This window comes from Meles meles, chromosome 12 (assembly GCF_922984935.1).
Source record: "Meles meles chromosome 12, mMelMel3.1 paternal haplotype, whole genome shotgun sequence".
Taxonomy (NCBI): domain Eukaryota; kingdom Metazoa; phylum Chordata; class Mammalia; order Carnivora; family Mustelidae; genus Meles; species Meles meles.
The window spans coordinates 39,000,492-39,018,974 of NC_060077.1; the positions used below are offsets into that span (position 1 = coordinate 39,000,492).

Here is an 18,483-nt window from a genome sequence, read left to right on the forward strand (position 1 = left end):
CGTCCTCCCGGCTCCCGGGGCCCGGCGGGGGCGCAGAGCCGCCGTGGGGCCGGAAGGGTCAACAGGGCAAATGCTTTCTCGGAATTCACCAGCTCCGGCCAACTTCAGCAGATTCTCTCCTCATTCCCAGCCACTTTCTCCGCCCACCCCCCTCGCCCCCCTCCCCCCCCCACCCCGCCCCGGCTCGGAGCGGGTCACCCCGCCACACCCCCCCCGAGTCGGGGACGCTCTGAGCACCGCGCTGGGCCGGCGGCCAGCTGGAGCGGCGGGTCCCCGCGGGTCGCAGGGGCCGAGCGAGGGGCCCCGCGGGGGAGGGGTCTGCGCGGGCGGGGGCGGGGAGGGGCGGGCGCGGCGCAGGTCGGGGCGGTGTGTCCGAGGGGCCCGCGGGCTGGAGGCCGGAGCCCGGCGGGGAAGGGCGGACTCGCGCTCTGCGGAGAGCCCCCGCGCGTGGCCGTGCCTTTCTTCCCTGAGCCCACGCCAGCGGCGGCAGCGAGATGCGTGGCCGCGGCGGCGCGGGGGTCGCGCTCCTGGCCTCGCTGCTCTGGGTCGCCGCGCGGTGCCAGCAGAGAGGTGAGCCCCGGTCCCCCGTCCCCCGGCGGGCGGCGGCAGCTGCGGGACAAAGCCGGCCGCTTTGCCGCTGCTTCGGTGGGGGCGCGCATCCTCGTTCCCCTCGGACGGGGGAATCGCACACGTGGGGCTCCCGCGCGGCCCCTACGAAGCGTCTCCCGGGCGGGGCGGGATAGGACTGGGGACGCCACCCGAGATGGACGCCGCCCGCTCCTCGGTTCCTCGGGCTCGGGGGTGGGGAGGTGGGGAGCGAGATTCCGCTCCGTTTTTTTTGCGATCCGGAGCGCCGCTGACGGGAGCGGCGCGGGGTGGGGGGACCCGGGGGTCCTGGCGTGCAGGAGGGGGTTGCGACCCCCGCAGAGGTCCCCAGCTTGCAGTCCCCGGGCTGCGGCGGGCAGGGGTGCGGGCTGCTGACTCGGCGCGGGGAATGAATGGGAAAAGCGTCCTCCCGAGTCGCCCTCATTGTCCTGCGGTGGAAAGCCCGCTGGTCCGCGGCGCGGAAAGGGCGGGCTCCTCGGGGCCGCTCGCGGCCCAGGTTGGCTCGTGGGGACAGACCGTGGTGAGAAGCGGACCCCTGGCCGGCTGTCCTGAGCGCTGGGTACTCGCCCGCCCGCGGCGTCCCGGCCACAGATGCGCCTTCCGAAAGGGCGCTCTTTGTGCAGCCCCCGAGGTGGCCAAACCGGCTCATTCCCCGTGCGGGGTTAGACCGCGGTCACCCTGGGGTGACAGAGCCGGTGACGAAGGGACGACTTTGCACGCTCGCTGGCTGCAGTGGTGCAGTGTTTCTCCTGGCAAGGTTTGGGGAGAACGGAAACCTCAAGCGAATTTTCAAGGCTTCTAGCAATGCCAGAGAGAAAGAGAAGCCCTGTTTCCCTTTCTGCGGACCACTCCATTCCCCCACTCGATCAAGCGGACACTCGGTGAAGTCTTGGCGGCGTCGCTTTCTAGCTGGCTAGGCGGTCACGATACTTGTTGACTGCATCGTAATGTGCGCAACATGTGACCGTGGACACATCCCTACAAATACACATTTCATTAAATATACAAATAAATAAATACAGGTCAAAAGTAGGTAGGCGGAATGCAAAATACCCTCGTGGGGAAAAAAAAATGTGTTTGGGCATTGTGCTAAGTTGTGAACTCTGCAGAGACGTGTCCATCTCATTCATTCAGGCATTCGTGATGAACGCACTGGACCTGAGCTGGCCACACAGCTTTGAATACCCAGCGCCTGCTCTTCGCGGAGCAGGGCTGGGACACAGAGGGAATTTACATAGTTATGCGTGCAGAAAGGAGCCCGCCTTTAAGGGAGGGAAGGCTTTGGCGCTGCAAGCCCAACTCCTTTCTCTCTGGTTGCTGAAAGTGAGCGAGTCCCAGTTTCCCACAGGGTGGGGAAAGAGCCACTTGGTTCAGCTTTATTGTTTTAAGAAATTGAAAGTCCTAGATGGAGGCAATGCCCGGAATGTTTTTCTTGCCCCTAGGAGCTGAGCACTTGGCGTGGGAGGTTATGAATGGTGTTTGGAGAAAGTGGGACCACATGGGGCTTTCCTGCTTAAGATGCCTTGGAAAACCACCCACCAGGGGAGTCTTTCACACAGGTTCCATATTTGCTGTCCCCACCCCATCAGCCAACACCATGCTTCCTAACAAGCACTTTTGAGGGAGTTTTCATTTTAAGAATTAAGTTGTGCTCGGGCTCCTGGGTGGCTCAGTGGGTTAAAGCCTCTGCCTTCAGCTCGGGTCATGATCCCAGGGTCCTGGGATCCAGCCCCACATTAGGCTCTCTGCTCTGCGGGGAGCCTGCTTTCTCCTCTCTGCCTGCCTCTCTGCCTGCTTGTGATCTCTGTCAAATAAATAAATAAAATCTTTAAAAGAAATAAGTTGTACTCTACATATATAGCATAAATGATTAGTGAAATGGTATGATTTGGTCGTAGTAAAATCAAGGGGACCTGTGGCACTGCTGAGTTGGCTAATTGGTGCCTACATTTTTAAAAATGATCACTATCTAACAGCCACTCAGATTATTAGCAGTCCTCTGTAATATCTGTGTCTCTCTGGATTACCTTACAACTCACAGTATAGGACCCAGTGGCTCACTGACCTTGAAATGTAACCTGTTTAAAGTGAGTTACTCCCCGAGGTTAGAATAAGAGGTGGTATGTTTCTTAAAATAGTGCCTTGTTGAGTCCACAGCTGACAATATAGAATCATAATTACAATATAGAATTATAATTGCTTCACAGGTTGGCTCATCAGCTTTTCTGTTTTAAATCATCCTTTCCTTTTATAAAAGTAAAAGTAGACCATTCCAAGTAGAGAGAGAAAAAAAATCTATTGTGTGACTAGAAGAACATGAACTTCGTTCTCAACAGGGCATAGTGTTCGAATTAGCATGTATCATTCCAGATGATGGAGTATGTGCCTGAAGGGATTTCAAAGGCACACTTTTCTCTTCTGGAAGCTGTATTGCCACGTAAGTGCCAATAAAAAAATATTGGTCTTAGCAGTTGGAAACAAGGATACATGTAGTAAAAACATCACTGCCCACCATTTGCATATCCTGGATTTGGCCCACTCCTTTTTCCTTCCTCTTTTCCAGACATTCAATATGAAGCCTACTGCTGTAGTTAATACAATGTCATAAAGAATTCAAATGCCACAAAGATATGGTAATGTCTTGAGCCATTCTTAGAACTGCACTGCTCTATAACCAAGTATCCTAAAATGTTTATATACCCACTTATTTCAAAGTAATCATCCTTGAAACACTCTACCATTTTATAATAATTTGTTCATAAAGCCCTAGGGATATTCATTACCATCTGTGGTACATTTGGGGGAGGGGTGACAAGCTATACCTTTAAGCTTTAGATGTTTTATTCTCTGGCCTCACTAGCTGGGGGAAATTGGGCAAGTTAATTTTCCTGTGCTTTGGTGTCAGCGTCTGCAAACTGGGAATAATAATGAGGTTTCCCTGGAGAGGCTGTTAACGAAGAGATGAAACAATGCAAGAAAAGTGTCAGAACAGTGTCTAGTACAGGGTTAGCCCTCAAAATATTTTATCGAGGAGCATCATTGTTACTATTTTACACAGAACTATGGGGGAGGCCCTCTTCTGAGCTATAGTTTCTGGGATGCGTAATTGTTTCAAAATTTGGAGTCTGGAGTTGAAATCAAATAGTCTTGGGCTTAAATACCAGGCCTGTCCCTCTGATGAGCCATGACATTGGTTAACATCTTAACACCTCTGAATGTCAGTCTTCCTGTCTATAAAATGGGTAGGATTCACGTGATTAAATAACACATGAAAATATTGGCATGGCATACTGTCACAGGTATAGGATCTGTGGCGATGGCCCTTACTGTTAAGCCTGTCACATGCACTCACTATCCTGGGCACCCCTCCCTCTCTCATTGCCCACATTCATTTGCTCATTAAGGGCTTGTTGATTTTACCTCCTGAAAGTCTGTGTGATCTGTCTCCATTTTTTTTTTTTTTTTGGTCCCCACTGCTGACTAGACTCAGGAATTGTTTGTTTTTCCCATGAAATATTGTGATGGTTCTCTCGCCAAACCTCCCTCCTCCCCTCGTCTCCTTTCTCAGCACAGCCGCCTCTGTGATTTTTCTAGAAACACCACCCTAGGGGCTTAGACTGGTGCCACCCGCACCACTCACTTTTTCACATGTATATACAAAATAACAGTGATGTGCATCACACAGGGGATAAACCAAGGGGTTGGGACTCCAGCTGGCCTGTTATCCCGGAGCTGAGGGGCATTATTTTAGGACACTTGTACCGACTCATAGGCAACGAGTATTTCCTTGCACGCAGGCTGTGAAGTGTCAGACAAGTCTGCTGTTTAGGTTCGAATGCCCTGGGAAACCTTCCTGGTCCCCCGATGCTGAAGTATTCTCTTCCCTGAACTCCCTGCGGTCTCTCCACTTAGCGCTATTGTCGTATGTATCCACTTATCATGGTGGCGTGAACAACTGGCTGACCAATCTTTCTCACCCACTGACTGGGCAGGGAACATTTTTTTTTTTAAAAGATTTTATTTATTTATTTGACAGACAGAGTAGGCAGAGAGAGAGGAGGAAGCAGGATCCCCGCTGAGCAGAGAGCCCGATGTGGGGCTTGATCCCAGGACCCTGGGATCGTGACCTGAGCTGAAGGCAGAGGCTTTAACCCACTGAGCCACCCAGGCGCCCATGGGCAGGGAACATTTTTGTTTTTAAAGATTTTATTTATTTATTTGACAGAGACACAGTGAGAGAGAGAACACTGGCAGTGGGAGAGGGAGAAGCAGGCTTCCCACTGAACAGGGAGCCTGACACAGGGCTTGATCCCAGGACCCTGGGATCATGACCTGAGCCGAAGGTAGACAATGAATGATTGAAGCACCCAGGCGCCCCTGCAGGGAACATTTTATCCATATCTGCACTGTCATTGCTTTGCAAAGTTCCTAGCAGTGAATAGCCACCTATCTTCATTGAGTCAAATTGAAACGAATATCTTTGCTTATGAATCAAGTAACTTCAAAACATTTTGTTGTGTAGGTAATCCATGCCCACGGTACAAAACTCAAAGTGTACTAAAGGGTCTGTAGAAAAAGGTTAAGTCTTGACCTTTGTCACCTTCTTTTGAGGTAACCACTACTTTTGGCTTCTTGTGTATTCTTCCATGGACATCTTTTCATGGAATTCGTAAAAGCAAGCTACTTCTTTGGTAGTAGAAACCTACTTCTTCTCTAACAGTATAAGGGAGGCCCCACTTCCTGACAAAACATGGACCAATATTCCTCTCTCCACTGCCCCCTCCGCATTCTAATACTTCAGTGGACCTGTTGCAGGGAATTAATACATCATTTAATGAATGTACATACTTGTAAACTTGTCACCTTCAACTTGTCCCTTCCAACATGGTCTTTGACAATAAGGTATTAGAGCAGTGTTTCCTAGATCTTATGGACTTTAAAAACTAGGTCACCAATTGATTTCATGACATTGTACTCTGTACTCATTCTGAACGTCGTGTTTACTGTACATTAACAAGCTATTCCTTATGCAGTAAATACTTTTTTAAAATTGTATTTTAGGAGATTCATGATACAGAGAAGTCAAGTTTGAGAATAATTCTATTAGAAGTTTAAGACAGTGTGTTATTTATTTTACCAACTGTGTGATTTGTTACTGGAACACCTATGGCAGACACAGAAAAATTTAATTTTTGAAAATAATTCCCAGTAAATAAAGTTAAGTCTGCACTTTGAATACAGAGATTAAATGGAGACGACCAGAGAGAACTCTCCATCTTGGGCCTTAGATGATGTTTTTAGTTACATTCCTTAGAAATGTTTGGACAACCGAGAAAAGCTATAGTTTCCTGAGAAAGATGTCTGTAACTTATCTACACGCTTGCAGATAATTCTTTCTTTTGTTTTGTTTTCCAAATACTAATATGTCTACAATTGAGTAAATAAATAAAGGCAATTTCAAAATTAATGAGGAGAAAAAAAAAACCTTTATAAGAAGTAATTTAGTTAAGGTCATGAACTTGGGCTCTGTTAGAACATGCCAGCCTGGGAGTTGTTTCGGCCCGAAGCCCCCTGCAGGACAGGGACAGCTGGGTTCACTGTATTTTCATGGACTCAATGGGAAGGGTGACAGACCGTGCTCAGAGTACTGATTTCATAGCTCAGAATCCCTCCACTTGAGTCTTTGTGTTTTCAAGACTGGATCAGGAGAGCTTTCTTTGGGTTAACTTGTTGCCAGCGAAATGTGTGTCTTGCTTGAGGGCAGGAGACAGACAATGGAGGCAGTGAGAATCCCAGTCATCCCGATGGATGACATTCTTGCCTAGGTAAGCATTTTATCTCCGAGTGCTCATCCAGAAACTATGGCGTGTGGAAATACATAAGATCCCAGCTTCGGCTTGTATGCCCACTTTTTTTTTTTCTCTTCTGCATTTACTATTTGAAGTTTGCATCTCTTCATTCCTGAACTATCTTTGAAGTCTGAGCTGTCGGCCTAGCAGGCCGTGTGGCTTAAATTCTTGTGCCAGAGAGCCTCCTGCGTGGCTGGTGGGAATGTCAAATTTAGATCATGAGCATATATAGAAAATGCCCTCGTTTCCCCATTGCCTGAAATATTTCTTGCATTTTGTTCCGTTGCCCCTTAACTTCCTGCCAGAACCTCAGGAGATTCTCTCTGATAATAAAGATGTTCCAGTGTAGCCGACCGTTTGTAGTTAAAAGAGAACATTTGGAAGGGGGCCCTCACATAACAATGCTGATTATTGTATAGCACAGGTTTAAATGTCTTCCAACCTTTTTGTAGTGACAGAATTTTACCAACGAAAGTGATTCTCTTGTTACCTTGGGGGGCCCGGCACGGGAACCTGCTCCAGGGTCTTCCCTCCCGATTTCCCCCAACTCATGACACTCTTTCTGTTCCCTTGGCTTGGTCTGCTTTACTTTTTTTGTCCCCTTATCCAAATTGTCCCGCCGAATTTTTGTTCTTTCTCCCTTAAAAAAATTAAAAAAAAAATTCTGACTTTTTAAAAAAAATTTTCATTTCTCCCTCTTACCAGGCGAATAGTCACCTACTGTCTGAATTGACTATGACCAGTCACTTTTTTGTTTGTTTATTTTCAGAGAGAAAAGGGGAGGGACAGAGGGAGAGGGAGAGAGAAAATCTTACTTAAGCTAACTCCATGCCCAGCGCAGAGCCCACCTCAGGACTTGATCCCAGGACCCCGAGATCATGACCTGAGCTGAAATCAAGAGTCGGACACTTAACTGCCTGAGCCACCAGGCGTCCCCATAACCAGCTGCTTGTAGTATCTGATGCTTGCACGCTTTCTCCTTGACTGGTCTAACACTGCAGTTAGGCTCATGCTGCTGGAGTCCTGCCTTCATCCTGTGCCCCCTGCTTCATCCAGTCCAGTCCTGCCACAGCCATGGCCCTCCATGATCCCTCTGGTCAGCCAGGACTACTAGACTTAGCCGCACCTCTCTCTATCCCAGGTGCCTCCTTCCTTTGATTGCAGCTACATGATTTGTTCATGTTATCCCTTTATCTGAATTGCACCCCCATTTCTTACCCAAAACCTAGCCTGACCACCTATGCACGGCCTGCTGCTTACTGCCCTGGGCCAGCCTTGTCATTATGACCCCAACCAACCGGCCTGTTTCTGTATTTGGATTGTTTTTTGTGATAAGTCAGGCATTGAAGTTTGCATCTCTTCATTCCTGAACTATCTTTGAAGTCTGAACTGTCAGCCATACAGGCCGTTTGGCTCAAATTCTCGTGCCAGAGAGCCTCCTGCATGGCTGGTGGGAATGCTGAGTTTAGATCCATGAGCATGTAAGGAAAATGCCCTCCCTTCCCCATTGCCTGAAGTATTTCCTGCATTTTGTTCCACTGCCCCCTAACTTCCTGCTAGAACCACAGGAAATTCTCTATGGCAATAAAGAAGAGGCTGTCCAGTCCTCTTTTGGATGGCTTGCCTAGAAGTCTGTAAGTCAAGGTCCGAAAGAAGATTTTCTTTCCTGCAAAGATCAAACCCTTAGCTCCCAGCTTTTCTTTTAATACACCAATAACTTGAGGGTAGAAGGTTCTTAGGCTCAGACCTGAGCCCTTGGCAGTGGGAGGGTGGGGCCACCCACAAATGCTCCAGAGCTTAACAACCATGGAACCCTTACTGAGCCCCTGGATTACCAGCCCAGCCCTGAGTCCTGGCCCTGCGCTGGGCATGAGTTCCTCTAGAGCCCTGTGTTTCATTTCACCTGAAGGGATTAGCATTCACAGCCCAACGTGGGATCTGGGATCTGTGTCTCCAAAAACCTTATTCCCATTTTGGTATCCAGAGGTACAAGGACTTGAGAGGCAAAACTTGCCAGTTGGTTTTCAAGCTGACTCTTCTAGGTTTCTAGTTTAAATCATTATTTTCATATTTTCACCACTCTCTCTGCCACTGGGCTTACCATCTGTCCCTGCTACCGTGTGCTAAGGTGGGCTAGCGGTTTTTCCCCACCCTCACAATTCCCAGTCTAGCCTTCCAGCCCCTTTATTCTGAATCTCTAATTCGGGCTTTTTTTTTTTTTTTAAATCGAGGTACAACTGACATATTAGTATCAGGTGTACAACAACATGATTCGATATTTGTATATATTACCAAATGATCACCATGGTAAGTGCGGTTAACTTTCATCCCCATATGCAGTTACAATTTTTTTTTTGATGAGAACTTGATGAGGTGATGAGATGAGATGAGAACTTTTAAGCAACTTTCACATGTGCAACACGGTATTATTAACTGGTTACCACGCGGCGCATTACCTCCCCAGGACTTGTGCATATAATTCTATATAATAAACATGTGATATTTATATAAATATAGCTAGAAGTTTGTGCCTTCTGACCTCCTTCACCCAAACACTCTCTTCGTTTTCGTACACAATCTAGTTGTCCCAATTCTGTACAACCACGCTCCTGGATTCATGGGCATTCTTTTGTTCTGGAAGTGTGGGGTGGAGGGAGTTTGAGATATTCACTAACATGTGAAATGCTTTTGGAAGCTTCCATCGCTTTTCTTAACGGCAGTTGACATTTTAAATAGTTAATAGCTTCTTGGAGTAGGGAATAATATTTTCTGGTGAGATTGTTTCTATTCCACGTTTCTAATTTTTGTTCCTGTGTTTGCCTATTCGTTCATTCATGCAGGGGACACGTCCTGGGATCCCGAGTCAGGGATGCACAAAGGCTAGTGTGTCTCGAGGACTCCATTCTCAGCTGCATTCCTTGCTATGATTCCAGGCATTTCTTGACATTTTTAGTGGACTTGTTTTTGGAGTCCACAGAACTGAAAAGTGTATATAAAAAAAAATGTTCTCCATGAGCAATAATGGGCAGAGCAGAAAAAGAAGGGTTAAAGTCTCAGTCATGGATGTTACCCTCTATATTTTGTTTACTTATAGTCACATAGGTTCACATTGACCCGAGGAGGCCGAGTTGTGGGGCAGCGAAAGGCGGGAGATGGGGAGGCCGAGAGGCGTTCAGCATTAGCTGGAGTGACAGAGGCAGCTTCTACACCAGACACCCTGTTAAGGGATGTCCGTTTCCTTAGGCTTCCTTTCTTTTCTAGGAAACTCAAATCTCCCCTGCTGGCCTAGCGTGCTCCAGGTAAAGAGGCACAGTTAGTACAGAAGTTCTCTCTCCAGGCTGCACATTAGATTTTAATAACATCAGTGCCCAGGTCCTACCCCTTATGTGGTCTGTGGTGATACTCAGCCACTTGCACTTTAAAAATGTTCCCCGGGAGGGCGGGACACCTGGGTGGCACAGTAAGATGAGCATCTGACTCGGTTTGGGATCAGGTCATGATCTCGGTGTCCTGGGATCGAGCCCCTCGTCAGACTCCAAGCTTGGTGCAGAAACTGCTTGGGTTTCTCTCTCCTTCTCCCGCTGCCTTAGCCCTGTGTTGCTCTCTTTCTCTAAAATAAATACATAGATCGTTTAAAAAAAAAAAAGTTTATAAAAATGCTCCATAGAGGATTCTTCTGTGCAGACAGGGTTGAGAGCCACGAAGTTAACACGAAATTTGCTGTGCCAGTGAACACGATCACATGGCAATGCAGGCTTGGGAAAGGGATGCTGTACCTGGTGGTCATCCCTACCTTATTCATGGGGGCAGATGGGGGCACAGGGGGCCCCTGAATCTGCCGTTGCCTGGAGGCTAATGCCTTGTGCAGATACCAAGCGCTCTGATCTAAGCACCCTCCTTGCTCGCCTCATGTCTATTTCATGCGATTCCCACTCCTCCGGGAAGCAGGGATGATACCAAGCACTTCAAAGTTGTGAGGGATCCCTGCTGTCATGGCCTGTGTCACTGACATTGCTCAGAGAAAGACAGTCCCTTCTTTGTGTCCCAGGAGTCCCTTGACAAGTGTTTGTCACTGATAAGGGCTCAGCTGATGCTTATTAACTACCGTGATTCTGATTACGTAGGCATAGTTGCCATGTTACAAAGGCCCTTCTTTTGTTATAATCCCTCCTCATGAAATATGACATTTAGAGTCCCTCCTGTCTGAGGACAAGGTCCGGCCTTGTAGGGTGGAGTGGTTGGTTGATTGGATTACTTTTTCATACTTTAAATAATTCATCCAAAATTTCGTAAATCCATTCTATATATAGGCATGTCCCTCCTTCCCAACCCCTCTAAATGGACAAACTACAGATACTCTTTTCTCTGGGTTTATCTGGGCCACCTCCTTCTCTCCAGATCCAAGCTTCACCTTCTCAGGTCGGGCAGCTAAAAATTCCAGCTGTCCTTATCCACCTACTTCTCTTATCCTTCCCCCATCGTGTCTTTAACTGATCATCCATTGTGCACTTGCTTTTCCTGCCTTCCTTCAGAAGTTGTTACCTCCCCCTACCTCAATCATGTTTGGCTTATTATTTCCCTCCTACATCCACCCCCCAAATAAGAGCCATTCTTCCCTCTGCATCCCCAGCACCTCCCACTGCCCCATCACATTCCCTCCACACATAGCCCACATACGCTGCATGCCAGACCCAACCGTGCACTGACCTTGCAAACCAGCTCCCAGGTCAGGGTACCTGAAGAGGTATTGTACTATCTGACCGCAGACTGGCCGGAACCAGAGTCTGGACCCAGGCCCCTCTTCAGGGCCAGGAAGCTGCAGTCCAGCGGCAGGGGCTGAGTTGAAGTCTTATGTGGCCAATAAGAGATCAGAAAGCTGTTGGTGTCCAGAGTCCCTGTGAATTTAGGGACCGTGGAGCTGACCAGTGTCACCCACCCCCACTGAACGGCTTCTCAGTCTCTGTGAGCAGAACTTCCAGGGCCCTCTGTGCTCAGACCCGTCCATGGCGGCTTCTCCCAATGCCAACCCTATTTTGGACATTCTGAGATACCTGGTTCCCCCAGTGTGATGTGGAGGCTCGCATCTGTGAGCCTTGAACACATTGTCCATGGCAAGTCTGTGGCCTCTCTGACACGCCTCCTTCCCAACCCCCATCATTCAGGCTTTCCACCTGCTTGTTGCCATAGCAATTTGTTTATACACCTGCTGCCCGGCGTTTCATAACTGTTAACTTGCCTGTCTCTCCTGGGAGGCAGAGAGCTTTGTTCTTTCTTCTGATCGCCAGCACGGGGCCTGGCATTTCGTGTCAATTCGCTGAATACTAGTTGGGTACATGAGTGGAAGGCCCAGTGCAGACAAGCAACAGGAGTAGAAAGGAATCCAGTGGGCATGGTTTAGGGATCTGGCAGACAGGCAGCTGGGGTCAGGGAAGTCACTGAGCAGGGGGACTGTCTCCTGGGAAGCAGTAGCAGGGAAAGGACAGGTTGCCAGATCAAGAAAGCCCGGCAACAGGATTCTGGGACAGGGAATGAGGAAGAATCCAGGTAATTAAACAAGGGCAGAGGACGGACCAGCATTTGGGGAATAAAACCTTCACTCACATTCTAAACCAGAACATGTGGGAAATGAGAAGTCCAGATGCTTTTGTGCTCATAGATAGCATCCAAATATGGAGAGAGAAGAGCCATAGAGTCTGGGAATCCGAAGGGGCTGAATAACTAGAGGAGTTATTGATCTGTTGGTTTTTCTTTTTTTTTTCCCATGTACAATTCAGCACAAAGAAAACACAGACTACATTTTTGTCATGAAAATAATGGCTAGTGGCGAATATTCAATACGGATCTACAAGCCTGATTTTGTTTAACATCTTATTTCTGGATTTGGAGCCACTAACATCTAAGAACCTAAAGGTAGCAACGTGTTCACACACACAGCAAGTACTTACTAGAATGTTCCACATACTGGTGACCCGTGGTTTTTGCACCGCCAGTGCCTGTAGTCACATGAACCTGAGAGGTACCCAGAGGATCCTACTAAGTGTGTTCTCAGCTCTGATCTGGGAGAGGTTTTTGCTTCTGAAGGCCTCAAACACCAATATACTTCCCATTTGTTGCATTAGAATAATATTGCCATAAACAGAACGAGAACTCCGATTCACGTCTACATTTCTACTGCCGTGGGCGTTCCTTGGAAGGGGTGTAACTTCAGGATACTCTATGCTGCGTGACTTTAGCCTTGTTGGCATTTGTTAACTCGCTCTTGTAGTTATATTTTCATAGTTGAGGGTTTTTGGTGTTTTTTTTTGTTTTTTTTTTTTTTTTAAGGGAACACAACCTGCCTGCCGTTGGAGCACTTTGTTTAAGGGGAAGAGCAGCTGCTCTCCTCCGGGCACTCTGAGCTAAGCCGTCCTCTCTTCTCAGGAACAGAACAAAGGCATACAGAATTTATGTCACAGATGGATTTTTGTTTGATAAAAATCACTTTTTACTGAATGAAAGAATGGCCTATTCTCCTTAGAAATATGAGCATAACATCTCCTGTGTCTTTGGCGGTTTCTAACTTTGTTGGTTTCTTTTTCATTATTAGAATTGACTGACTTAAGATATGCTTCACTGAGGTGCTCAAACGTCCCTGAAAATTTGGGTTTAAGAGAGTCTTCTGTGAAGGAAATAATTTCAATTTGAATAGGAAAATACTTCCAAAATGATATTTGAAGGAATCAGCCAGGGAAGAAAATAAACATCGCTTTGGTTTCTGTTACCAGCTGACCTCAGCCTGTTTTGTTATACAAAATGCTTGGGTTCTTTTTTTGGTGAATGATGATACCTACTGAGAAGCTCCAGGTGCATGAGGATGCACTGCTCCCTGACAACCTAACCCACTAGATGATGCCAAGTGCATAGCTTACACATTATTAACGTACCTCAATTAGCAGTCAGGTCCAAAGCAGGTCATAGGCCATATGCAGTGAACTTGATAGAGTTGCAGCCTTCTGTCGTTTTGGGAGCGCAGACTTCTCCATTGAATCAACGTCAAGTGATACACACCCTTCCTTAAACACTGTCTGGATCCAGGACATCTGAGGGACCAAGCCCCTGGTGGCATCCACATCCTTCAGAATGAGGCTACAGCCTGCATGATTTTATGCCCTGTACAGTGCAAGGGTGAGGAGAAACTCCAACGTGTTTTAACAGTTTTATCGGGGTATAATTTACATGCCATAAAATCCTACCAATTGGATGTGTATCGTGCAATGGTTTTTAGTAAATTTAGAGTATTGCATAGTCGTCCCCACAATCTGGTGTGGAATATTTCCAAGGCCTCAAAAGGCTTCCTCACGTTCATTTGTACTCAGTCCCAGCCTCCAGCCTCACCTCAGCCCGAACCAATCATCTGCTTTCAGTACTTTTACATTTGCCCTTTCTGGAAATTTCATACACATGGAGCCATGCAGTGTGTGTATTCTTTTGTGTCTGTCTTCTTTCTCTTCACACAATATTTTCTAGGTTCATCTAGGTTGTGGCATATATCTGGAGTTTGTTATACTTGATTGCTGAAGATGATTCCATGGTGTAGGCAGCCATTTTTTTTTTTAAACCAGTCACCAGTCGATGGACAATATGATTGTTTCTATTTGGGGGCTGTTAGGAATAATGCTATCAACATTTGCATTCAGGTCTTCCCGGAGAATGTTTCATTCCTCTTGAGTGAAATTCTCAAGAATGGAATATAGGTCATATGGTATATTTGTGTTGACTTTTTTTTTTTTTAGATTTTATTTATTTATTTATTTTGTGGTGCAGAGAGAACGGGGAGGAGGGGAAAGACAGAGGGAGAGAGAGAGAATCTCAAGCAGACTCTGTCTTGAGCACAGAGACAGACCCAGGGCTCAGTCTTGTGACCCCGAGATGATGACCTGAACTGAAATCTAGAGTCAGACACTTAACTGACTAGCCACCCAGGAGCCACTTTCATTATTTTAAAGTGGTTATGAGATTCTTTTCTGAAGTGGCTGTGCAATTTTGCATTCCTACCAGCAGTGTATGAACATTGCAGTCACCCTACATCTTTACCAACACTACACACCATCTTCCTGATTGTAGTCATTTTAGTGGCTGTGAAGTGGCATTTTGCATTTTTACTTGCCATTTAACTATAATTTACTGAGCATGTTTCATGTGCTTACTAGCTATTCATCTGTCATCTGTGGTAAAAATATTTATTCCAGGGGCACCTGCGTAGCTCAGTCGTTTAAGTGTTCAACTCTTGGTTTCGGCTCAGGTCATGAGCTCAGGGTCTTGGGGTCCAGACCCTCATCAGGCTCCCTGCTCAGTGGGGAGTCTGCTTCTCCCTCTCCCTTTACCCCTACCCCCAACTCGTGCACTTTCTCTCTAAAATAAATATAAATAAGTCTTTAAAAAAGACTACTCTAATATTTTGCCTGGTTTTTATTGGGTTTTTCTGTCTTTTGAATGTTGAGTTATAAGAGTTCTTCATATTTTCTTGATATAAGTCTTTTATCAGAAATGTGATTTGGAAGTATTTTCTTTCAGGTTATGGCTTGTCTTTAGATTTCCTTTTTTTTTTTTTTTTTAAGATTTTATTTTTAAGGGGCGCCTGGGTGGCTCAGGTTAGAGCCTCTGCCTTCCGCTCAGGTCATGATCCCAGGGTCCTGGGATCGAGCCCCGCTTTGGGCTCTCTGCTCAACAGGGAGCCTGCTTCCCCCCTTCTCTCTGCCTGCCTCTCTGCCTACTTGTGATCTCTGTCTGTCGAATAAATAAATAAAATCTTTTAAAAAAAAAGATTTTATTTTTAAGTAATGTGGGGCTCAAACTTACAAACTTATGTGCTCTAATGACTGAACCAGCCAGGCACCCTAGATTTTTCTTAACAGTGTGTTTCATGGCACCAAAGTTTTTTTTATTTCAAGTCCATTTTATCAATTTGTTTTTCTTCCTATGGATCGTTCTTTTGGTGTCATAGTTAAGAATTTTTGTCCAGTCCCAAGTCACAAAGGTTTTCTCCTCTATCCTCTATTTTCTTCTAGAAGTTTTCAAGTTTAGCTCTTCTATTTAGTTCTGTGATCCATTTTGAGTTAACTTTTATGCATGATGAGGAGGCAGGATCTAAATTCTGTTTTTGCATGTGGATATACAGTAGTTTCAAACATTTGTTGCAAAGAGAAAATTCCTTTGGCATTTTGCCAAAAATCACTTTGCCATAAATGTAAGTGCAAATGTAAGTGTACATTTCTGGATTCTATTTTCTTCCATTGATTCATGTGTATTTTCTCATGCAAACACTATGCTGTCAGGATTCCTTAGGTTTTATAGTAAGTTTGTAAGTTTTAAAATTTGTAGTTTAAAACATTCAATTTTGGTTATTTTCTCTAAATTGCTTTGACAGTTTCAGGCCCTTTATATTTCCATTAAGTATCCGCTTGTCAATTTCTACAAAAGATGCCAACTGAGCTTTTGATAGGATGGAGACTTAATCTATAAACAGTGTGGGGAGAATTGCTGCCTAATAGCACTGAGTCTTCCTTCCAATGGAAAAATACATCACTTTATTCATTTAGGTCTTTCATTTCTCTCAGAAGTGTTTTGTAGTTTTCAGTGTGTTGGTCTTAATTCTTTCGCTGAATTCTTAAGTGTTTTCTTCTTTTCCAGTTAAAAACACACATAGGCACACACACATACACACACACCCAGGGACCTATGGAGAGCTGACCATGCCCTTCTTTGATGCTCATGTTTCCAGGACATTGCTGTTAATGCGTTTGGCTGGTCCAGCTGTCTGTAGCTTGCCCTCTGGGACTGCAACCTCAGGCCAGGAGGGCCTTTAATGATCCCCATTCATTTATTTATTTATTCGTTTTCTACTGAATTTACAACTTTTACAAGCAGCACAAGCAGCCTGGGATCGTGGGAGGTCTGTGCAAAGGTGCTAAGATCACTGTGTTTCCACTTTCTGCTCCAGGTGGAGCCTGTGGTCAGACCCCAGCCCTGAAGCTGCTGAGAAACTGCCTCGGCGGCGAGGAGCTGGGTGAGGGTGGGCAGCCCATGCAGCAAGTGGCTCTCACCCCCAGGTCTACCTGAAACCCTGGCAGCACTGTATAGGGAACAGGTAAAGAACAGCGTCTCATTTTTTGTTGGTCTTTGGCTGATTTCAGAGTCCTGAAATGGTTATTCTTAAAACAACCATTTTGCCCAATTACATAATTTTTTTTCCAGGGGATGGTTTGTCAACCTCTTTTCCATGCTGGAGCCAGAAGTCTCTCTAAGATATTTTAATATATGTGGGTACCTTGACCACCATGAATTTCTATGGTGAGAGTCCATTGGTATTACCTATTATCATGCCATTAACAGCCCACTGATTTCCCTAATAACACATTTCTTTATTTATTTGAAAGACAGAAATTACAAGTAGGCAGAGAGGCAGGCAGAGAGAGAGGAGGAAGCAGGCTCCCTGCTGAGCAGAGAGTCCGATGCAGGGCTCGATCCCAGGACCCTGGGATCATGACCTGAGCCGAAGGCAGAGGCTTTAACGCACTGAGCCACCCAGGCACCCCTAATAACACATTTCTAATACTCACCCTGCTAATTAGCAAAGTGCCTGTGTTGACAGAGACAGAGAACAGAGCATGGTGGGCATCTCTGGAATGTGGCCAGTGTTCCTGACTGGAGTATCAGCTGATTGCCCTTGGGAGATATCTCACCAGTTTTAACCCTAGCGGCATCTGGGTAGCTTCACCTGAGACACACATGCACATACACAACTATCACACTTTATACTGAAGTATCTTTTTTTTTTTTAAGATTTTATTTTTTTGTCAGAGAGAGAGGGTAGACACAAGCAGGCAGAGAGGCAGGCAGAAAGAGAGGGGGAAGCAGGCTCCCTGCTGATCAAGGAGCCCGATGCGGGACTCAATCCCAGGACCCCAGGATCATGACCTGAGCCGAAGGCAGTGGCTTAACCAACTGAGCCACCCAGGCGTCCCAATATACTAAAGTATCTTAAAGTAAATTTCAGATATTATGCTAGTTATCACTCATACTTAAGTAGATGTTCTTCATGAGTCAGACCTCAGTGGACATCCTCAGTCTGACTTGTCAGCACAAGCAAGCAAAAGGGAACTCTGTGGGAAATGCAGTCCCCACGAGGAAATGAACACCGCATTTAAAGAATTGCTGTGTTGGCAGCCTGGGATCGTGGCCCCAGAAGTTGGAAGAAGGGCTGACATTCTCCTGGGAACAAATGAGGCCCCTAAACTTGCCAACTTCTTTGGGGCGAGAGCCAGAGGAGCCGGGGAAACAGAGGGAGGTCTGTGCTAAGGTGCAGGAAGGGGAGGGTAGGGCAGGGGAAAGGGGAGCTGAGGAAGGGGAAAACCCTCTGAGAGAAACCTGTAACTTGAACTCAAACCAAAAACTTAGAATGGGCAATGTGTGCACACTGGTGTGGAGAGTGTAGTAAAGATGGACTGTTGGGTTTTTACTGGTTTGTTCTAAACAAAATGGGCTATGGAGGATTTATGCCAGTGTGGTTTATTGAGAGTCACCTGTTAATGCGGTTCAGTCTGGGTTCTGATCTCTTCACTACTAACATGTGGAAATCAAACAAACTTGCCTTGCCTAGATTATCATAATAGCATATAAATACAGAGAAGAGCTTAAAATAAAAAATAAGAGGATAATAATATTAAAAGGGTAAATATTAAAAATAAAATAAAAAGGATAATAATATTTTCTTTAAAATTAAAAATAAAAATAAAATAAAAGGATAATAAAATTAAAAGGATAAAATAAAAAATAAAAGAATAACAATATTAAAAATCTTCTTTTATTAAGACAAAAAAGAAAGAGCCTCAGGAGTACTGCTGTGGTGATGAACTGTGTCTCCTTGGCCTTCCCCGCTTTTCTCCAGCTGTTTTCTTTACCAGACTGGGGAGCTGGCCCCACCTTCTGTGAAGGACTGGCTTTTGCCTTCAGAGGCGTTTTGCAAACTTTCCCTTCTCCTTCTATCACC

The 18,483-nt window shown here is 46.1% G+C and overlaps 1 protein-coding gene across 1 annotated transcript in view; it reads left to right on the top strand.

The window, feature by feature from the left end:
• Positions 1 to 353: 353 nt before the first annotated feature.
• Positions 354 to 18,483, top strand: part of LAMA1 (laminin subunit alpha 1) — a 157,883-nt gene continuing 139,753 nt past the window's right edge. Inside the window, exon 1 of the mRNA XM_046025502.1 lies at positions 354 to 570. Coding sequence (XP_045881458.1) covers positions 495 to 570 — 76 coding nt within the window. The 5' untranslated portion in view covers positions 354 to 494. The remainder of the gene's footprint in view (positions 571 to 18,483) is intronic.